Here is a 23,418-nt window from a genome sequence, read left to right as displayed (position 1 = left end):
TGAGCATTTGCTAACAAAGACCACCTGTCAAAGTTGACAAACAATCTACTAATGTTTTTTTAAGAAGGCAACACATTGTACATCAAGAAATCCTAATACAACTCTCTCAAATTAAGTGCAGTTGACAGATTTTAAATGAATGTTTTCTAATCCAAAAATCTAGCCATTTGTCACATTTTAAACTTTTCCATTTGTATCCCTCATTTCTCACAGCTTTTATGAATTAGCTTGAAAACATTGCTATCTTACATGTTAGTAAATGTCCGGGACCTTTACCTTAAATTATTTTCCTTTTGAATTTAAATTGTCCGTTGAGTAATTCCTTTCAAAATATGCATATTTGCGTTCTTGCAACAGTTCGATGAGAACATTGATATTACTCTCTCATCTGTGTTTAAGTTATGAAGCTACATCCAGCAGTCAATTAGCTTATGGCTTAGCACAAAGGCTGGATACAGGGTCAACATTTAGCCTTGAAAATCCATCCACCAGGACCATTAAAGCTCACAATTAATACATGATATATTGTTTATTTTGTCCATTTAAAACCCAGTGTAAAAGCAACTTCTTGGAGTCCCAGACTTACATTTCTGTGTGAGTAAAACCTTCACAAAGCCTAATTGGATATTTGTATACCTTGTGAAAAGCTCTCATTATTATCTCAACAGTGAAGCAAGTCGTCACACAGAGAGGTGATACTGAGGCAAACTTGAGGCACAGACTCGATCATTTGGAAATTATCCAGTCCTTGATTGAGACACATCTGATATGTATTTAAAAAAAAGTATTTAATTGCCCTATTGACTTTCTCTAGCATTTTCAACTTAAAAACACTGGTGTAAGGACTTTTTTGGATAGACTGAAATGACTCACAGCTCATTATAAATAGAAAAGTCTTGTACGAAAAAGTATCCTGCTAAAGCATAACTCAGGGCCAGACCAAATGGCGAGGGAGAGAGGGTGATGCAGGAGGGCTGGGGAAGCAGTTGTCTTGCTGTAAGGTACTAAAAACAAGAGGACAAGATGAAGCTCAACTATCAGTCTTAGCACGTGAATGTTTCGCTTGAGGATATTGTAGAAGTGTATGCACGTGGTGATAAAGCATTTGCACACAAAAAAGATGAAACACTGAACATTTCTCAGCAGACATGTCCCTGCTTATTATCAGGCAAACAGGGTGAGGAAAAAGTGGAAGAGTGGCGAGCTTAAATTTTTAGCTGCAGTTGTGAGGGGGATGAGGAAGGAAAGTGAATACATATAAAACATGAGTATCTCGCATTTCATAACGTGTGCATTAGGCGCCTGTGGCCATGGGGGAAATGACACATTTCTTTCCCTGGAGGATGATTCCTTTTCTCAGCAAAAGAAAAAAACCTCCCCAAGCGCTCATCAGGTGGACTGAACATGCGCAGCCCGGCTTGTCACACAACATAAGAACACGGGTCTACAAGGTTTCACTTCTTAATTCTCAGTGAATTACTAATGTCCCTTGAAAGCTTAGAGCAGAAAAAGACTGGCGATAATTGGGTAGCTCATATCAACACTAGACTTTCACCTCCTGGAGCACTCAGAATAGTTTCCTTTGTTGCTGTTGATGTTTCGTTCCACATTCTCATGGTTTTACCTCTCGCTGCCTTCCTTTAACTTGAATTTTCTGTGTACATGTTTAAGTGTGCTTGTGTGTGCTTGTGTGTGCTTGTTTGAGCGCTTTTGTGTGTGTGAGTTTGTTGAGTGTTAGCCACAGCAACAGTCTGCATCCTTGCAGGACCTCATTTTCTCTGCTTTGACCTCAGCTGAATCTCTAATAATATAATATATAATACCACAGATAGTGAGCTGTTTGTGGAGATGATACAGGCGTGAAGGCAGAGCACATTCACAGCATATACAAATATATACAGACGTTTATCTGTACTTAAGTGTCTCTTAAAAGCAACGTGTCTGTACTCCATTCTGCTTGTTTTATTCAATGTTTCTGATGTATTTGTTCTATTCTTTTTGTTGGATTGTTTTTTTAATATATTCTATTGTGTTTTGCTCTAGATCAAGGGTGTCAAACTCAAATACACAGTGGGCCAAAATAAAAAAATCGGTACTAGTCGAGGGCCGGACTGGTTCAATGTTTATTGCAAAACTTATTGAAATGAACTTATTGCACATATTAAACCTGGAACTAACACATTTTAAATTATTGCCTATAAAAAAAACATTAAACATTAAATAATCAGTTACATTTATTTCTTATGGCTCTATCTGCAGCTTTTTCAGAGTAATTTCTTATGATTACATTTTTCCACAGGCCAGCAACAGCTTAAAAAAAACTATTTCCCTCAAAGAAAAACCAAACATGCTCTGTGGTCGCAAGAAAGAAAGTGCAGAAGGAAACATCCATTGAAACTCAGTTTGCTGCTCGGTGGTGCTAGTTCAAGACAGATACTTGGGGTCAATGTTTGGGGTGAGGCTCTGAGCTGAGGAAATCCTCAGGATTGAGTGAAGTTGTGCGTGCAATATACCGGCGGGCCAGATCTAATACTAATAGTAATTAGAAATTATCCTGCGGGCCGAAATTAAATCCACCAAGGGCCTGATTTGGCCCCCGGGCCTTGAGTTTGACACATGTGCTCTGGATTGTATTCCATTGAGCAGCCTTTTTTATGCCTCTGAATGGAGACACTTAGTTTTCATCTTTCTGTTAATCTTAATTTGTAATGTCTCTTGCCTTCAATGTATTGACCTTTTTCATTTAAAGATCTATGTCCTTAATACACTGGGGTATTTTGAAGGCTCCTAAACATCAACAAAGGATGTTTGAATTGACATAAAATAGTCAGCAGATGGAATTCGGTTTGCAACTGTAAAAAAAGGCAAAGTAAATATCGGGAAAGCCAACAGAAGCTTTGAAAACCAAAATTGTCTGAGGGTGGATCGAAAACGAGCGCCAATCGAAACAACATAAAGTGGAATTACTATTATTATGATAGAAAGATTGAATTTGGATAATCTAATGTTGCAGATGGACTTTAATTCTCTTCAGCACTGCAGCCAGCAGCTTGATGAAATTTCAGGACTTCTTTATGCAACATTATATTATTTTCAGAGGTACAATCACAGAGGGATATAATTATGAAAAATATATAAAGTGCTTAACCTGGAATTCATATCACAGCAGGGATAATTGCACCATGTATTACCCATAGTATTAATATATTTCTTGAGCAGGGGGTATTTTGGTACCAAATGGTGATGTATGTGTTTTGGCTTTATGATGCGATAACCTTAGCATGCCGCCAACAACAACAACAAGCTTCTCTATAATTCTTACTCTGGCTAATCCCTGCAGAAGTCTGTTTGGCATTATGAACCATGAGCTGCACGATGACCAACATAGAACTGCAGTGGCTCATACTCTACATACCCTGAAGGATCACACACTTCAGGTTGGCTGCACATGCTTCTGATGCCAACCTCACACACAATGTTGCTGAAGGCAGTGCCTGGCTCTTTGTACACGGCCTTTCTCACTGTACACTTTATATATTACAGTAAGCAGCAGAGAGAGCTGTAACTGTGACCTGCTTCTGGTGATTTCGCACTGATTCGTCACAGGAGGATGTAAACAGGATTTTGTAGTTATTTTTCTGGCAGATTTAATCCAAGTGAATTTAAGAGTAAAAAATTTGACTGCAAACAAATACAAAGCCACTATGAAGGGAGAAGCTTTGGCGGCATTAAGGGAGCATCTAAAGTGTGTGGCTCTTTGACAGAAACATTTTTAATTAACAGGGAAGTTGTTCAGAACGCCAAGTTAGTAAAGTCATAAAGTATCAGGCAGATTAATTGACTGAAATTCTATTTGCGAAGTCATCCTCACGATGAACTATTATGGTGTTGCGTTATAGGGTTATGTACAGTAGGAGGAGGAGCAACTCACCGCAGGTCCACATGACAAATACTTGATTTTGCTGCCAGAATAGCCAGGTTTCTGGACAGGGGAAGTCTGAGCCGTCTGCCATCCAGCTGGACTAAACGTCATTTAGAATCTGCCAGGGGATTCGTCCAAGATCTTTAAGCAGGAAATACAACTCGATGAAACACGCTGACCACAGTGTTGGCGGACATCCTGCTTGTCCTGAATCTCCCATTTACTCTTCAACACATTATAAATGCTTGCTAGCTCAGGACAGTAAAAACAGAAAGTTTCAAGAGATCGTATGACTTTTCCCTTGAGGGGATTTTGGAATTTTAATGACTTTAGGAGATCGAAATGTTTTTTCTGTATTGAACACTAACCCACAGGAGAGATGAGACAGTGTCTAGGGGACTGTAACAAACTGTTTAAATATCAAAAGCAGAGGTTGATTAAAAAAAAAACCTTTACAAAAATGAAAAAAAGACACATTCAATTTTGAAAAGAGCACTAGAAAAACAATTACAGTAGAAATCGTATACAGTTTCTCCCCATTACTTTCAACAAACCTAAGCTGGTGAAAACTAGTGAAGAATATTAATTATAATTGTACCAACCTCTCTACTCAACATGGTACAGTCTGAGCAGGCAGGTATTATAAATTGGAGCTCATTACAAACATTTTGGTAGATTGGAGTTTCATATTACTAATAATTGCACTTGAATGGAAAATAATGAGTTCTTATTTAATTAGCGATGTTGCCAGAAATAAAATGTGTTCAAACATAACTATATCAAATAAATTATATTAAAGCAGACAGGTGAAACCATAAAGAACACCATCTCAGTAAAAATCAATAGCAGAAAGAGAAAGCATTCAGTGACTGGGTATGAGGTTTATTATTCAGGACCATAAACAATTGTTGTGGAGGAAAAAGAGTAGTAAATTGAATTATTGTGACCCAAATATATTCTGAGCTGGACACTTTAGTGCTGGACATTTTTTTCTTCTGTTGGACAAACACATTTAATAATACATTCAGCTTTTATATAATGCAATTCCTTGTAACCTGTCAGCAAACAGACAAGTACTGATTCATGTTTGACAAGCCAAAATCAGCCAACAAAAAAGTCATGATTATATTCTTGTCAGGTTCCAGTAGGTTTTTGTTTGCTGTAGAAATCTGTGGTTTGTTGCTGGGTTGTGCATGACGTCTACTCGTGACTCTGTACATTGTTAGTATGCCGTGCCTGCAGTGGTGTCACATTACCCATATTATGCATATCCTTTAACCACAAGACATAGAGAACATGTCAGGGGTTTGTTGATTGTGTTGCAAGAATAACAATCTTGCTATTACATCAAGTGAATACTTTGAGTGAGCTACACTGAAATATATAATCCTAATTTGTGCAATGACTCGTTGTGGGGAAGTGTGAATTAAAAGTTAATCCTATCAGATATCAGCTCTTTGTTTACACCACAAACAGCAGGAGGCTGGTGGAAATGTTTCTGTTGTTGTTTATACAAACTCCCAGAAACCTGCAGGTCCGCTGCAACTCTGACTACTTTTAAATCCAGGCTGAAGACTTTTCTTTTTGTCGCTGCTTTTAATTGAACTATTCATATCTTAGACTGCACTGTAACTTTTATCCATGTACTTTTTCTTTTAATGTTTAATTGAACTATTCATATCTTAGACTGCACTGTAACTTTTATCCATGTACTTTTTCTTTTAATGTTTCTTTTATTAGCTTTTCTTTTTAATGACTGATTTTAAATGCCATTTTCTTAATGTCTTTCATTTTTTGTAAAGCACTTTGAATTGCCTTGTGTTGAAAAGTGCTATATAAATAAACTTGCCTTGCCTTGCCTTGCCTTTATCAAGCCTCGCTGTGGGTAGACAGACAGGACGGGCCAGTTGGTCACTTAAGGTAAAAGCACTTACGTAACTCTTCGCATTTATTCTGTTGTTCAGGAAGACCTGCAGCAGTTGATACTGATGCCTCTCCCAAACGTCGCCATTCTGGGGCAGGACCCCCTAACAGGTACAAGATAACATGATCCTATCAGTGCCATGTCTCTCAGCAGCAAGAAAGTAATTATACTTTTTATACGAGTCCATATCTCTGCTATCTGCGAAACACATTAAGGTGATAATGACAGGGAGGCTGGTGGTGGGGTGCAGAGATGACGGTGATAATGATGATGATGACACTTATTTCCGTGTCCTCAGAGGCAGCTGTGGAGGAGCTAAGGCGACTGCTGCTGCTCTTACTGGGCTGTGCTGTGCAGGTGACCACACACTCACATGACCATCATGCTTTCCCAAGGTCGATAATGTCACCATAATGAAACCACGGACAGCCAGTAGTTTGTACTAAATGTTCAGTTTTTTACAAAGGTCTTTCTATCTTTTGATTCCTTTGATGAGTGAAATAATTATTGGATGGATTATCTTTGGTCCCCATGAATCCCCTAATGAATCCTAATGACTGAGGCGATCCCCAGATCTTCTGGTCCAGTTTTCTACTCAACCAACACAATACATGACAGGATAATTCCTTTGATAGTGTGTTTCAATTTATTGTAATGGAAAAAGTATTTGTTTTAAAGAATACAAATTGTGATAATTGTCATACTTGTATTTTGTACAAGTAAAGAAAATACATTATAATTCTCATACTATCTGTCTAAAAGTACATGTAATTCCAAAACCTGCGTACTATATATATATATATATATATATATATATATATATATATATAATAAAAGATGAAAATACCGCTTTTTTAAATTATTCAATCTTAAAAGTACGTTTTGTTGTTGTTTATTATGACCAAAAACCCAAAGATAGTCAGTTTACAATCAAACTAAAAAGGCAGGACTAACTGCCTGTATGTCTATCATTGGGTTTCTGAACATCACTTCATGTGATCGACTTCACATATGGCAGGTGTATTGCTAAGAACCCAAAGAAGCGCAGTATCGAGGGTGAAGTTGTTTGGATGACTGATTCTCCAAAAAGCTGCAAGCAGCAGCACCGGAGGCCCAGTTATTTACCAATCAAACATTTGTGATATAAAACAGCTGAAAGCAGCACATTATTACAGAGTAAGAGCAGAAACTATATTTGTATTATTAACAAAGTGAATACATTATGGACAGTCATTTGCACTACTGTACATATTTTCTTTATGTATTTTTATTTCTACTCCTCGGGATTGTGAGAAACAACATTTCGATCTCCCTGTCTGTTTCAGATGATTGACAAAAAGGTTTACTTTGACTGTTTGGATTTCATTGGAATACATTTCAGTCAATCAATACATCGTCAAATGACTCTAGATTATACGGTGGATAGTGTGTTTTACAGATACCCAGTGTTTTTATCTAACACACACACGCACCACTAACTTCATTTCCTCCCTGTGTGCAGTGTGAGGAGAAGGAGACGTTCATCCAGCAGATCCAGTCTCTAGACATTGAGACGCAGTCAGCCATTGCCATCTGTATCCAGCAGGTACGTTGAAATGCAAAAAATTTATCAAATCAAGCATCTCCGGAAATATGACACACATTCAGTGACTGACCGTCAGTATGTGGAAATATTATCCAGAGGAGACACTGCTAAGAGGATTTTCTTTCAGAAATATGATTTGGTAAAGAATTTCTTCTCTGTCTGGCCTCTGGGCAGAGAGAGAGACACTATTATACCTTCTCCTGGCGCTTCAGTAAGTGTGAAAATGAGCTGCTTGTTATTCTGCTGGCAGCCTTTTAAAGGACCTCTGGGTGCCCCTTGCTGCCACCGTTGGATGGATCCCCCACCCCTGTTGTTCACCTCTCCACCTCTACCTCGGTCAAATCATCCTCTCTCTTTTATCTTTTTATGTGATTCTCCGCTATCCTCTCCGCTATCCTCTCCAATATGTCCTGATTTTTTAAATATCCCCTGTGAATTATTGCCGGCTTTACAAAAACAGCATGTTGAATAACAGCGGGTCTGAATTACAGTAACAGCATGTTGCCCACCAGCTCTTTTGTGCCAGGTTTCTTGGCCTCATAAATCACAGAAGTGAGAGGTGCTCTTCCTGTGTGGATGCATGCACCCCCTACTTGCTGTTCATATGCCTTCCACCTGGGGAGATTTCAAACGTGTCTACATAATCATTAGTGTTGCATGCATTAGTCAGGCATTTTTGGACACGCTTCCCTAGCAGACACATTCCCAGATAAATGTGAGTTGTTTTTTTTCTCTCTTTGCTTGGTATTCACATAGATATTCATGCTGCCTGGATTGTTTGTCCCCAGATCTGTCATTTTATATAAGATTCCCCAGACGCATATTTATCTTATCATGTGACCTGAGAAACTGTCCTTGCTGCAGGTGACTCAGGATCCTCGCATGGTGCTGCCGCTGAGGTGGGAGGAGCTGGTGGAGTTTGAAGGTGCAGATTTACAGCTGGTGTTCAGCTCCATGGCCAAACAAATCCAAAGCCTGCTGGCACAAAGAGACACACACCTGGAGGTATAAATACACACATATAACAAATAAATCTGACATTTTTGAGAATGTGCTTCTTCTTCTTGAGCTAGAAATCCCACATTTTGTCTCTTCTGTAAATATAAAGCTACAGCCAGCAGCCAGTTAGATTAGCTTAGCATAAACTATGGGAATAAGAGTAGGCTCTGTCCAATGGTAAATAAAACAGGGAGCATGAATAGTTAAGTAGATTGTTTCATCAGGACGTTATTGTTTCACATATATGATCATTATTTTGTTTCTTTTGCTGCTCAGAGCTCTTATTCAGATTGAAGCAATTATTTACCACCCACAGTTGCTGTAATTCTGCCTGTTGGCAAAAAAGGGAAGAAATATGGTATCTCAGGGGAGCAGACTGTAGGATAGAATCAAACTCACAAAACATGAGAATAATTTTAATGCAGAAATACAAATATATTTGTGGTCTCTGTTAATCAAATTGATCTCAATATGAGATCAGAGAATCATAAGATATTACATTTTGATCCAATCATTTCCACTGACTCCAATAAGCCCTGATGAAACATTCATTTTAGTATTGTTACCAAATAAAACAGAAGCGAAAAAGAAAATCATTTAAAACTCATTTTATAGAATAAATTGTTTAAAACCCAAGAGGTGTATAAACACGATAATGACACTATACGTACAATCAGTACAAAATGAACAGACATTATTTCTCATTATCGAACACATTTTGAATATTCAACACTTGTTAATTCCCTTTTCTAATCTCTTCTTAGTTGCTGTAATTCTCCCATATTTTATCTCGCATGTCTCATTTTCTCTCCAAATCTTAATTTGATCCCCTCTCCCAGAGGATGGCAGAGCTGTGTCGGGAGCGTGAGGTCCATTCTGACTCGACCACGGTGCCCCTGGGTGGTCGCAGCGAGGAGCCACCCCAAGGTCTGGTGCTCCAGCTGGCAGACAGCAAGGCCAAACTTCGGCGTCTTAAACAACTACTGTGAGTGTGTCTGTGAGTGAGTGTGTTTGTGTGTGCATGATTAAAATAACTCAAGATAACCTTTATTAAAGTTACAATAAAGGTCACATGAAAAATGTGCAAATGATTTTGTCGCACAAAAATACATTGTTTCTCAGCAACGTTTGAGGAAAAATCAGGTACTCACTGCTTTTACTAAATCACAAAGGTCACTGTTGGCGAATTAAAATGTCTAGGATACATCATCTCCTCTAATCCCTTTTTTTATTTAATAAACCAATGTAACACGGAACAAATGTATCTGTAAAATACTGTTTTTAAAAATGTTGTAATTGCATTTTGATGCTTTGTTTAACTTGTGTTTTAGGGAAGATAAAGGTGATCAGATATTGGATTACAACATGGAGATTCAAACCATGGAGGAACAGCTCATGAAACTTCAGAAAGAGGTAAACACTGCCTCGTGGAAACTGAAACCTGCTGTTCTGATTTAGTTATTCTTCTTGCTTTGGATACACACAATGACTTTGCAAAAGAGCAAACAATATGGTTCAGCCAACAGCACGAAACACAGGAGGCTTTTAATAGCCAATGAGTGGATTCCTCTTAGGTCATGTATGTATTCATCAGCAATTAGACTACACACACAGCAGCCATCTACAATTCAATCAGGAGAGACGGTTTTGATGTAAGAATACATATTTATTGCCAGGAATTCACGAATGAATGTAATGGAGTTTTGGCGATTAGGCCCCGTTGTGCAGGAATATCATTCGGGAGGGGAGAACCAACCCGATGAAATCCCCCGGGGTCTAGACACTGGTGGTGGTGAATGGATAGTTGGGTTCGGTCTGAAGAGGAGTGGCTTAGCTTGACCCTGGATTCAGAGGGACAGAATTTTTTTTTAAATGTACACACAACAAGCATTGCATGTCTGTCTTTTCTCGGAGAATCCTCCTCTGTTGCTGTGCTTGAGTTTTCTTAAATGTCTTCCTCGTTTATTGTGGGGTATCTTTGGAGTATTTTTCCTTGAACGCTGTACACACTCTAAAGCCCCCTGTCAAAGATGTGCAATTTGTTGTATTCGGCTATATGAATACAATTGAATTGATTTCATGAATTTGAATTCTAATTTGAATCTAAACCTAGTTCTAATGTTCACCTTAAACTAACATTTTGGAGAAAAGAAGGCAGCAAAATATTTTTTTCCTAACACCCTTGTAAGGACATATCATTCTCATGCTGCACACCCAGTCAAAGAAACTCACATATCTTCCTTTTTCCTGCATTAGACTTTGTCAACATTTGCTGTACTGCACAGCCCAGATCTGTTCACAACCTTCTTCAACCTCATCCCCACTGGTTTGGTGCTTGTGTGTGTCTACGTGCTTGCATGTTTGTGTGTGTGTGTGTGTGTGTGTGTGAGAGCAGAACCGTTCTCTGCAGGGAGAGGTGAGGGGCATGCGTGCACTGCGGGATGAGCTGGACTGCGCCCGGGAGCGAGCTGCGCGGGCCGAGCAGCTCCAGACTGAGCTTCAGAGCTGTAAACACAGATTGCGCAGCCTGGAGCTCACACGCACTCAGCTGAAGGTACACACACATTTTCACAAACACAGACTACTCATGCACTACGCATTCTTCTAAATCAGTCATTCGCAGCAGAAAGAAAACAAGCAGCATGGCAGCATTGCAACCATGAAATACATACAAATTGTTTTGGCATTAAGTTGGATATTTCAATCTCACATACACAAATACAGTCAAACATACAATGCATTTATACATGTATACACACAAACACCCACACTTCTCGCAAGTGAATACCTCTTATGAACATTACCAGTGAAGGTCAAGAAGACCTTCTCTTTAAACCTTTCTCTGGGTAAGATTATAATTTTAAGTAAAGTAAAGTACCACTTTATCTTAAAAGCCATATATTCCCTCTCACAGCCCTGAGCATTTCAATCAAGAGTGAGTATGAACAACTTTGAATCTCAAAGACAGCGTATGAGATTATATTGTGTGATGTCGTGAGGATGTAAAGCCTGGAGCTGCTTCATTGACAAAGAGCAGGAGTACGTCCTCAGTCATTGGAGCTTTTACACCCAAATGACATTTATTCTGAGGTAGTATAACTGTTTTGAGGCAGAAAATGTGCTCATATCCTTGTAAAACACCTCGCAGTGTCCTCACTGTCACCTTCTCAGTCTTTTTTTATTTATTCTGGCTTCATACTGCATCTCTGTGACAACCCACATTAGCTGGCGGTATGATGTATTTCTCGCATTTTGGTTTATAATTAATTTTTCACAATTTCACAGTGAACTGTTGTGTGATTGTTGAAACAAGCGGAGCTAATGTTGGATGTTGACATGGCGAGGTGTCAAAAGAAAAAGCCAGCCAAACACACTTCAAGAGTATTTTCATTTTACTAGTACTTGTAAATTGCAAAGATCTAAGACTGTGAGGATATCAATAGAAGGAAGCCTCGAGGGGAAAATCAGTTAGCTCATTACTAGCATTTTGGGTGTGCTCACTTTTTGTGTTTAAAGTTTAAGTTTTTTAGAAAAATTGGCTTGACTATCGGCATGTTTACAACCAGCCTGATCGTCTAATTACTTGTTTTTCTTGCCCCGTCTGACTTTGTTACAGCTGTGTTATAATCTTTTCCTAAACTCAGTGTGCAATAAGTATTATAACTGCTAGCCATGATATTATTAGACCCAAATTGTCCTTACATGCCACTGAAGAGGACACACGATGTGATTGTCTTGGCAAATGTTTGCTCTTAATATCATCTGTCTAAGCTCTGAATATAGTATGAATACTGAATATATTCTGTTTTCTGATTCCCGTCTCTTCGTGCGCGGCGCCCCCTGCAGGAGCAGCAGCAGCTGTGTGCGGCGCTGCAGGAGACCAAAGTTCTTCTGGAGGAACAGCTGGCAGACGCACGGGCTCGCTGCTCCTCGCTAAGGGAGCTGGAGAGGGACAATCTTCTGCTGCGTCAGAAAATCATAGATGTGGAAGCGGTGGGTGTAATTAAATGTTTGAGTATTTGTTTACATATATGTCTAAATATGTATCTTATTTTCTGTTTGTGTGCATATGCATGTGTGTGTTTAATATGTGATGAAACGCAAATCTATCCTAAGATCTGGATCTGAGTTTGTGCACATACTGTTATGGCATAGTAGTAGCACTTCATGATGAATGAAAGTGTATGTGTGTATATCTGTCTGTGTAGGAGCAAGACACCGAGAGGCAGCGAGTTGATGAACTGCTGGAGATGAACATGAGCCTCGAGGCCAACCTGAGGCACCGCAGCAGCGGAGCTAGCGATCCAGCTCTGCTACACCAACGTTTCCTCCAATCGGAACTGGACTCTGACGAGGAGCTGAGCGAGCTGATTGGTCAGAGCACTTTCCTCTACACACCTTGTCATTTAAGACATTTTAATTAACTGATAAGAGAACATGAGGTAACACTGGCCCACAGGTTATCGATCAATATTAACCGAGTTAATCTCTTCTTATATCCGTTTTCCTGCATTTCTCTTTCTACCTCTCTTTCCTGATTTATTTTTTCTTCTTTCTCCCTCAGTCTCAGATCAGAGGCCGCTGAGCGTGGAGGTTGGCGAGGCCTCGACGCTGATGCTGCTCGGAGCAGAGCAAGAGAACGCAGAGCTGAGGAGACGACTGGAGGAGCTGCAGGCCCAGCAGGAGGTCAGGGTTCAGGGGTTTCTGGGTTACGACTCTCAGAACAAATAAATAACAGTTTACACTTCACTGCACTTCAGAAGCACATCGCCAACTCAATATTACCAACTGTGCTTAAAACTTCTCATGTTCATGTCTTGGTTGGAAGATGTTTTTAATGAAAATACCTTTAGACACACCTTTACATGGCATCACTAAAGTCAGGCAGGAGGCACGTCACTCTAGGGGTAAATGAAACGGGAAAAGCCGCAGTTGGAGGAGTTAAATACCCATTCCTCTCTCAGCAGGCGGACTCTCCAGATCCAAAGGATGAAATGGCTTGCTTGGAGACGGAGCACCAGGGCACACTCAGAGAGGTGAGCTGAGAGGAGAATAAAGTTAGCTTTAGACCTTAATTCAACAGATTTGACTCGTGCAGATAACATAGACTAAAAGGATGGGGAAATGAAAACTTATATCATCTTTATCACTAAACATTCATCAATCTTAATCCTAGTTGTCTGTCAATCAAGTGACATTTATTGCTAAAAAAGGTTAATCATTATTGCCTCTACACACATATATAATATATATATATATATAAATGATTAAATATTCAATTAATTCAGGTCTATATATGTCACATAGTATGATATCAAAAATATATCTTAGTGTTGTTGTTTGAACTACCAGTTATGACTGTACGTTTCATAAAAATAATATGAATGCTGATTCAATATGACTCAAAGACAAACACCTACTGCTGTTTGTCAAATAGATAGATCTACAGATAAGTAGAAATCACCGGTAAGTTTTGTCAGCTGTGCAGCTGCCCAAATGTAGTAAATGTGGTAAATATTTTCTCTAGATTATACCAATATTTATGAAGGCTGATACCTGTCATACCTTATAGGAATAAGTTACAACGATACAATGGAGGACCAAAAGAAAAGACACAAGGACACTTAAGAAGCAGCAAGCTTTAAAAACATCCCAATATCTCACTTTTATTATGTTTCTATTATTTTTTTCAGTTTCAAAACATGAAAAATGAAAATGCCACTTTGAAGCAGCACCTTGAACTGCTGGTGACCAAACTCCAACAACTAGAAGATAAGAAGAAGGAGGAAGGAGTAAAGGAGCCAGACAAACAGAAGGTGGAGGAGGAGGAGGAGGAGGAGGAGGAGGAGAGAGGAGTCCAGGGCTCTGAATCCTGCAGGGGAGAGGGGGAAGGAAGGGTGAGGATGACGGGGGTGAGGGAGAGAAGAGGAGAAGTCATTGGGAGTCAGAGGGAAGCAGGAGTTGGGGAAGAGATTGTACATGTTGAAGTTGGAAAAGAAGAACCATGTAATGAGGAGGTCGAGTCCAAAAGGAGAGGAGAGGCAGAGGGAGGTCAGAAAGACAAAGAGAAAAAGGAGAAAGAAAGACAAATAAAGAACGAACAAACCTCAGTAACAACAGACTCAGAGATCCAAAATCACCCCAAAAGTGAAGAAGATAATACAGAGACAACAGTTGCAGATATGGCTGTTTGTGCCCTGTCTGCTCCTGATGTGGAGCTTCTGACACATCGGCTCCACGAGGCCCAGGAGGAGGCCGAAAGGCAGGCGATGATGGCCCAGGATCTGCGCTCCAAGCTGGGGGAGCAAAGCAGAAGGAGCTGGGAGGCCGAGCAGAGGCTGGTGGTCCTGGAGGCCGAGCTGCAGCGTCTGAAGAGAGCGGCCGAGAGCCTGGGAGACGCCCGCAGGCAGATAGAGGTACGCATGGATGAGTGGGAGGAGAGAATGTGCTAATAGAGATATTTAGATCATGGAGGTTTGCCTGGTTGGATGGATGAATTAAATACACATTGTGTTCAATAATATTAACACAAAGGAAGAAAATATATCTTAACAGCTTTAGAAATAAGTTTGAACTGAATTATAATAATTTACAGAACAATTTCATTCAACGCTCTAATGTAAATGTAGATTGTGTCATTCTTTCTTCGAAAATAGAATTACCAAATTACATATCAGTAGTATGTACTTGTACTTATGTAATGTTATAGTAATCATGGAGACAAGAGGCAGAGCTGACAGTTATCTAGTTGTGTTCTGATGTTAGTTGGTTATTCACTGAGGAATACCCTTGTTTTTATGCCATGCTAGTTGTATCTCTCCACAGATGGCTTTGTTGACCGTTGTCTTGTCCACCATTTTGTTTTAGACTGAAGTAACAACTACCGGATGGGTTGCATTGACATTTGGGTCAAACATTCATGATACTGTTCTGCCTTTTCCTCTATCTACAAAGTTTCACATTTCCATTAAAATATCAAAAAATGTACCAGATATATGGCAACAGATTTTTGTTTTAGAAAATGTTAGCTTGCTAAAATGCTAAATTCAGGTAGTAACTTGCTATACTTAAAGTTTAAGTTTTAAAACAGTGCCATGTCAGCATTGTCACTGTGAGCATAGTAACTCAAAACCACTGCTGTGTACAGCTTTAATGAGCTGCTGGCATATAGATATGTTGTGGACTTACTCTTTTACTTACTTAAGGTAAGTTAATAAAAATAAATGAATTCATTGTACCAACGCTCTCCATTTATTTGTAATAGCTCCAAGTTAATGGACCTTCAATTGCAAATCATGCATGAGTTGCTTTCAAATAATCTATGTGACCCATAAAATCAAATCTTATATTAAAGTGTTTGTATGAAAATGATGACAGTTCCCCAGCTCAGAGTTTTCCTGTTGTTCTCTCAGGTTCTTCAGGCGGAGGGGCTTGTTATGGAGGAGGAACTGTGCCGCCTGCGGAGCCAAGTGGAGCTTCACAGCATGCAGACCACGGTCATCGCCACCCTGGAGGGGGAGCGGGCCGCCCTGGAGAGAGACAGGGACACACTGCGCAGCACCATGGACACTCTGCGCACTGCCCACCGCAAGGTTGAAAAGAACACACAAACACACACACACACACACAATGCAGCTGTGACACCAAACATTTTCATGACAACGACAGATGTCATTTTAACTTCAGGGAAGATGGATGAGAGGCATAGATTTAGAAATGTACAAAGCAAATGAAAGGGAGCAGATATTTTGTGAACCATCTCAAACCCCATGTAACAGAAATGCATTCAATTGTTTAATAGCGGATGTCACACATTTTGTAATCTCTTTAGATAACTACTTGACTATATTAAATACAATACATGTGATAAGGGCTTTGCTTGCATGTGTTTTGTCATGCATTTACATCTGAAATCTAATCATATTATTGCATGGAGAACCTGTTCAGCGGGGGGTGGATTTGACTGTGTGAACTGCAATATTCACGCATGGTCAAGAAACTCCTCCACACTCAGAGGAGAGATCTCAGGTGTTGGTACAACTTATTTAGTGTATTTCCCTACATGAGCGTTCAAGGAAAAGCCAAACCAAAAAAGAACTTGTTCAGATACTTAATTCATAAAGAAGTCTGAGATTTTCTGAAAAAAAATGATGAAGAATAACGAGCTAAGTGTGCTATTTGCTGTAAAATTGCAAGACATCAGAGAAATTGCAAGCGAAGGAGAAGAGCAGTGCTAAGTCAGCATGAACGAAATGCCATAAAAAGTATTCATGAATACCTCTCATTCAGAGTGAGTCGTACATAATCCTTCTTCTGATGCTGCAATATTCAACTGTGTTACCCGCCTCTTCATGCAGAGAAGATCCTGTCTTTGTTGTGGATGTTGTACCTTAACAACAGTACTTAAATACACAAATAAACAAATACACTCAGTTCTGGCTAAAACAGTGCAATATGCAGTTTTCAGTTCAATGTAAATGTTAAAAATGTTCTGATATGTCGCTATCCAGCTATACAACCGCATGGAATCAGATCATATAGATATATATAACCTAGTAAACACTTGATACTTCCTTATATTTTACTAAAACAACACTCCACTCTCTAAATGTTAAAACAGGAGGAACCACTTTGCCAGCATTTTTGTTAATGAGTAACATAACTTACATCAGCGCAGTCAGCCCCAGATTAAGTGTTCATTTCATCATAAAACAGCAGATTTTCCGGTTATGTTTGAGGAAGACTTTATATTCTGACCACCAGAATGAGAAGCAAAGACTCAGAATTAATGGAGACTATAACAGTGCGTGGTAAATGAATCATGAAATGCACTCTGCTGCTTTCAGCTGGGGGGGTGAATAAAACCCAAACAGGAAATTACAACTCATCTACATTCTCATTCTCTTGTTGTTGTTGTTGTTGTTGTTGTTGTTGTTGTTGTTGTTGTTGTTGTTGTTGTTGTGTGGGTTTACCAAACTATTTTGTTTTGAAATGTACTCAACAATATGTATTGATTTTGGCATACTTTTTCTCAGTTTATGGAGAAAGATGTTGCATAGGTTGATTGAATTTGCATAAATGAATATCCCTAAGGACTCATGTTTACATTCAGTGCCACAAATCAATACACATTGTTTCTAACCTTGAGCTCAATTATTATGTTGAATGCAGTTTTGTCAATAGAAAGCATTTTCAAAGCAGATTTTAGTAACTTATTTAAATCTTGATTGTTAGTTTTTTGGCACATCTCTGCCACCTGTAGTCAGTGAAACAGCAACAGGGTACAAGTATTGACTGGCAGGAATTACCTGCATACTTAAGTCAAATTGTAAGATACTTTTCTGTTTAAATACAATATTTTAAGTTAAGTTACTTAAGGAAAGAAGAATAGTCCTAACTATACAACAGTGGAAAACATCTCCATGAATGCCAAAATGCTCCTATGAACAATTTAGCCTACATATCTTTTGTGAATTCGGCTGCAAAACCTTTGAATTTGGTATAATAATTTTAAGGTTCTGTTTCATATTTATTTATTTCCTGTCTCATTGGTCTAATTTTTAGATGCATCACGTTTTGTTAGCCTTTAACTATATTTTACAATGTTTTTAAAGTTTGTGGCTATCCAGTGTTTTGAACGAACTGAGATCTACTGAGAGCAACTATTTATTTTATTTGTAGTCTTTTGTGACCCTTTCTGATTCGTGTTTCTTTTTTGATATGTTACTGTTTGTTGCGACTAAAGCAGTTACGATTTCAGCAGTTACAATTCAAATTATTGAATGTTTGTAAAGTAGTATTAATTATCTACTTTGTCTCTTTTGCCAGAGTGACCAGTTCGAGCTCACCTCTCAGACTCTCCGGGCGGAGGTGGAACGTCAGGGTCGCAGTTTGGAGACTTCTCGTCGCCGCGAGGAGGAGCTGGAGGCAGAGCTGCGCGAGGCGACCCTGGAGGCCGAATCTCTGGCGCGGGCGCGAGACCAGGCGCTGCTGGAGGCGTCGAGGCTGGAGCAGGAGAAGGAGGTGTCTGAGGCGAAGCTGGACGGCCAACACAAAGAGGGGAGGCAGAGAGAGAGGGAGGCAGCGAGGCTGAGGCAGCAGCTGGAGAGCACCACCCTCGCCCTGGAGCACAGCAACCAGAGAGCTCGGGCTCTGGAAGGCGAACACAGGTACACAAACACTCCTGTTCACACACTTAAGCTTGATCTAAATCTGAGGTATGCAATTAACTTTACAATGCATCAGAGGGCTACCTGGCTGCACCATGCATTTATCTTTAATGTCAACTCTTTCTTTATTCAACCTGTGTCTGACCTATGCTGCTGCTGCGGCTTGTGTGTGTGTGTGTGTGTGTGTGTGTGTGTGTGTGTGTGTGTGTGTGTGTGTGTGTGTGTGTGTGTGTGTGTGTGTGTGTGTGTGTGTGTGTGTGTGTGCAGGCATGTGTGTCAGCAGTTGTCTGAATCCAAGGAGCTCTGCACTCGGCTGCAGGATCTGGAGAAGGAGCTCAGCACTCGATTAAGCAGCATGGAGGAGAGTAAACAGCAGCTGCAGGAGCAGTACGCAGATGCTCAGGCCAAGATGAGTTCACTGTCCCAGGTGTGTGTGTGTGTGTGTGGTAGTTAAGTCACTTAGTCACTGACTGCAGGGGATGTATTGAATGGCAAACTCGCCCACACTCATCTTTTCACCTTATCTAATCATAACAGCAGAGATTCACTTTATAAACTGATATCTGTACTTCTTATTTTGATGATAGTTTATTCTATGATACAGATCACTGCTTTATTTCCCACAGCATCTAATCTCTGAACGCTGCTTCTTATCTCTGTCTTATCAGGACTTATCAAATGAGCAGGCAAGTTCCCAAAAGCTGTCTGCTGAAGTCGAACGTCTGAGCCAGAAGCTACAAAAAGCCGAGGCCAAACTCAAGAAAACAAACGATTCTTTCACCAACTCACAGGAGAAAATAGAGTTGCTCTCCCAGTGCCTTAAGAAAAGTGAATCCCTTCTCCAGTTGGAAAAGAGAAGAGGAAGTGCGGAAGTGGAAGCTACGTCCAATTCAAATTCAGACTCCTCTAGCCAAATGCACAATTGTCAGACTCACACCCAGGAGACCTCACATCTGGATCAATCCCCAGCAGCTGGCAAAGGTCGTGACCTTTCCACGACCCGGGAATTTGCCACAGGAGAGACAGAGAGGCAGCTGAGTGAGAGGCTGATAGAGCTGGAGAGAGAGGTGTGTATCTGCGTTGGAATATAGTGCCGTGAATGTGTGTAGCAGCCTTTGAATCTCATTTGCAGGGTGTCTGTGTGATGGAGATGATCTATGTTATGTTGAAATTCTTGCTCTAGGGATGCTTGACGACTATCAACTCACAGTGGGCCTCTACTTCCACGAGTGCAGCACTTTATTTCCAGGACTACCGCTTTATCTCTGCTCATCAGTTTTTATAATGTCACCTCGGCTGCTGTTAATCTTCCTTATCTCGTCTGCTGCTCTCTTGCTCTAAAGCTCTCACCTTTTCTCTCTCTCTCTCTCTCTCTCTCTCTCTCTCTCTCTCTCTCTCTCTCTCTCTCTCTCTCTCTCTCTTTCTCTCGCAAACACACATACACAGACACACACGCACATAAACTCTTACATCAAGCACAAGGGGCAGCTCCAGCTCTGGCAAGGTCGAGAATTACTTTCAATACATTGCTCAGCAGGTGCTGCATTAAAATGACCATACGTTTTAGATTAAAAAAGGATAATGTAAAAACTGTAACAACAGAAAAGTTAGAAAAAGGGGTTTATCAGGAAAAATTAACTTTGAGTATTAAAAGTAACATTTAATCTTCTTAGTGATGTTAGATGATTTAATACTGATGCATTAACGTAGAAGTCATGGTGTAGCTGCTCAAGATGGAACTGGTTTACACTACGCAATATACAGCTGGCCAGATTCAAATATAAATCTGAGGTGTCACGAGATGATCAATGAGAGAAGAAACTCCTAAACTCAGTCGTTTCAATTATTTTTGGATTCTTCTTTTCTTTTCTTTTTTAAGAAATGGCTCAAAACATTAAATATTTATGGGATATATTTGAGTCTCAAACTGCTAACTTCTCATTTGAAATGTGACAACATACAACACTTTTTGTGATTGTTCAAAAGCCAAACATGCTGAGAGCCATTGGTTTAATGTTCAACAATGTCATTTATTTAAAAGGACTTTGTATGATTTTAAATGTAGTATCTTGAACTGAATCATGACTACAAACTCTAGCTTCCAAACAGCATTAGAGGAGTCAAAGTAGAAAGTGGCTCAAAAAAATACTGAAGCACAGTACTGGAGTATATGTACATAATAACTTTCCTCTACTGACATTGGCAAGGGAAAACAGTGAAGAGAAAAGAAGGAAATCTAAAAAAGACCGTGAAAAAAGTTACAATCCCTGGTGTAGCAGAACGACTCAGTCAGGTGCCGGTAGGAAATGTGAAGAATCCAAAATGAACAAAATAAGAATGGCTGCACACAAAGAATTGAGCTCCAGACCCTCCAGATGACTCACACATGAAGTGTGTGCGTTGTTGCTGTGCCAGAACTTGGACAAATGTTCAAATATATTCACATTGTTTAGTGGGTGTAGAGCCAAGATTTGTTGAGCGGTAAACTCGTCATTTTGGACAAAAACACCAGATTTTATGCCCTCAGAAAAATGTTGCTACATCGTCTTTTTTTATCTTTCCAACGCAATGCCAGATTAATGCAGTCCTTTCTTTATGAGAGCAGATTTCACTCTTAAGAGTCACAAATAAGTTTTAAGATTTTATAATTGGATTATAAACGCTTGTGCAAAGATTACACCCACCGAAATCGTGCACTAGGTATCAAGTGTAAACAACAGATGTGAGCTTCTAGTATACATGTTATGCGTTATATATTTCAGCAAACTGTTAGACACTGGATGAATTTCATCTCTGTGTTTATAGATTCACACTAATGCACATAGAGCTGCTGTACCTGACTGAAGTGCTTTAAAAGGTCAGCTGCAGATGAGGTGGTAGTTCAAATTATATGGATATTTCCAGGCGTGTCTGATGCAGCTGCCTCTGTACAGGGACGCTCTCTCAATATGCAATGTCTCTCCCTCAGAGAGCTGTGGCGATTGCAGGACGGGAGGCTTTGCTGTCGCGGTTGTCTGAATCCCAGGAGACGGGTGAGCACCTGAGGGAGCAGCTGGAGGCGCTGCGGCGGCACGGCCTCAGCTTGCAGGACTCCTGCACCAGTCTGCAGACACTCAACACCCAGCTACAGGTGACCAAACACAGAGGAAGAGCATGAGATACAAGTTAATTGATCCATTGCGGGGAAAGTCACAATGACTATGGCTGAAACCATTGTTCAACTTGGAAACAATTGACTCCACATTGTTTTTAAATGTGGTCCTTCTAAATTAAAGTAAATGGATGCGGTTTAATCATTATACCCTTGCAATGTGTAAGAAAATACTGTAGTTTTTATGATTGATAACCTCTGGACTACCAGACTACTTTAATGTATGGAGATGACATGTTAGTTAGCTATTTTTAAAGGTTTGTCAGGCTAGTTAATGATTCAGTTTTCCATGAAATTTGGACAAGACAAGACAAGACATTGCATCTTCACATTCTGAACTTGGGCAGATCATCAACCGATGCATCAAGTGCCACCATTAAGTCAACATTATACATTTTCAAGTACTTTATGTTTATGAATAATATGCTTGGTAACTAATAAAATTGCTATTATCCTTAGCTGTACTTGGGGTTTAATAAGCAAATATACTGTATGCATGCCAACACGCTAAACTACAATGTTAAACGTTATAAACATTATAACTGCTAAATATGTTAGCATTGTTATTATATGCTGTGTTTGCCTCACAGAGTTGCTTGTGTGTGAACTTCAGACTTCAGTGGAATTCTCCACAGTGTACTTGGAATGTTTATATTTCATCTTCATTATATTGTAACTTTTTATAGCAGTATGTGAAAGTTCTACGTAGTGCTAGCGTACTGCATGTGGGACTATGAGGAAACTTTAAATGGGTTGTTGTTTTTCTGCTGATGTTGCTGTTTATAACACACAGGTGGAGCAAGCATCCCTGAGCTCCCAGCATGCAGTGGTGCTGGCGCGCTGCAGTGAGAGCGAGGCGCGGTGTGCGGCTCTAGAGGCCGAGTCCAAGGTATGGGCGCGGGAGCGAGAGGATTCAGTGGCCAGGATGGAGGCTCTGCGGCGGGACCATGAGAGGATGACGGCTCTGCAGCAGCGGCAGGAGGTGGAGCTGGAGGAGCTGCTGGAGAAACAGTCTCAGCTGAGGAGCAACACCCGCAGCCTGGAGGCCCAGCACAGGGAGCTGGAGGCCAGGTACACACACACACACACATACACACACACACACACACACACACACACACACACACACACACACACACACACACACACACACACACACACACACACACACACACACACACACACACACACACACACACACACACACTGCATTAAACAAGACCCTTTTATAGACTGCAAACACATCAAATCCTGACTGCAGAGTATTTTTCTGACCTTGAAATATACACACTCTCTCTCTCTACAGTTAAAGCCATAATTGTTGTTTTGTTGGGCTGAATGTTATTTTTGCAATATCAAGGTACAAGGAGCTCCTGGATGGTAAAACCAAGCTGGAGGAGAGAGAGCAGGAGATTAAGATGGAGAGAGAGGAGATGGAAGCAGTGGCTCAGACGAGGCTGGAGAGGGAGCGAGAGCTGGCGAGGCTGAAAGAAGACAGCGAGAGGTATCAGATACACTCATCAATTAGCTTCATCAGCGTCATGTTAAGAGATCTGATCATCCTTTCACGCCTCTCCCTCTACTGCATGCATGTTGCCTTAACTATAGGCAAGCAGCAGCATTATTGTCTCTAAATTAGGCACAGGGACCGACACAAGAATTGGTTTG

The 23,418-nt window shown here is 40.2% G+C and overlaps 1 protein-coding gene across 3 annotated transcripts in view; it reads left to right on the top strand.

The window, feature by feature from the left end:
* Positions 1 to 23,418, top strand: part of ccdc88b (coiled-coil domain containing 88B) — a 43,699-nt gene that overhangs the window by 3,670 nt on the left and 16,611 nt on the right. The window contains exons 4-22 of one of the 3 annotated variants that reach the window (XM_034211894.1): positions 5,887 to 5,956; positions 6,145 to 6,203; positions 7,348 to 7,431; positions 8,296 to 8,436; positions 9,270 to 9,415; positions 9,762 to 9,843; positions 10,826 to 10,984; positions 12,277 to 12,423; positions 12,639 to 12,804; positions 12,995 to 13,116; positions 13,398 to 13,466; positions 14,124 to 14,846; positions 15,843 to 16,022; positions 18,259 to 18,599; positions 18,867 to 19,026; positions 19,268 to 19,666; positions 21,568 to 21,729; positions 22,544 to 22,821; positions 23,111 to 23,254. In XM_034211894.1, coding sequence (XP_034067785.1) covers positions 5,887 to 5,956; positions 6,145 to 6,203; positions 7,348 to 7,431; positions 8,296 to 8,436; positions 9,270 to 9,415; positions 9,762 to 9,843; positions 10,826 to 10,984; positions 12,277 to 12,423; positions 12,639 to 12,804; positions 12,995 to 13,116; positions 13,398 to 13,466; positions 14,124 to 14,846; positions 15,843 to 16,022; positions 18,259 to 18,599; positions 18,867 to 19,026; positions 19,268 to 19,666; positions 21,568 to 21,729; positions 22,544 to 22,821; positions 23,111 to 23,254 — 3,632 coding nt within the window. Of the gene's footprint in view, positions 1 to 5,886; positions 5,957 to 6,144; positions 6,204 to 7,347; positions 7,432 to 8,295; positions 8,437 to 9,269; positions 9,416 to 9,761; positions 9,844 to 10,825; positions 10,985 to 12,276; positions 12,424 to 12,638; positions 12,805 to 12,994; positions 13,117 to 13,394; positions 13,467 to 14,123; positions 14,847 to 15,842; positions 16,023 to 18,258; positions 18,600 to 18,866; positions 19,027 to 19,267; positions 19,667 to 21,567; positions 21,730 to 22,543; positions 22,822 to 23,110; positions 23,255 to 23,418 lie in introns of all 3 variants that reach the window. The other 2 variants (XM_034211893.1, XM_034211895.1) reach the window with 2 other exon arrangements.

This window comes from Gymnodraco acuticeps, unplaced genomic scaffold, assembly GCF_902827175.1.
Source record: "Gymnodraco acuticeps unplaced genomic scaffold, fGymAcu1.1, whole genome shotgun sequence".
Classification (NCBI taxonomy): domain Eukaryota; kingdom Metazoa; phylum Chordata; class Actinopteri; order Perciformes; family Bathydraconidae; genus Gymnodraco; species Gymnodraco acuticeps.
The sequence above is the reverse complement of the archived record's forward strand: the minus strand, read 5'-3'. Positions and strand labels throughout refer to the sequence as shown.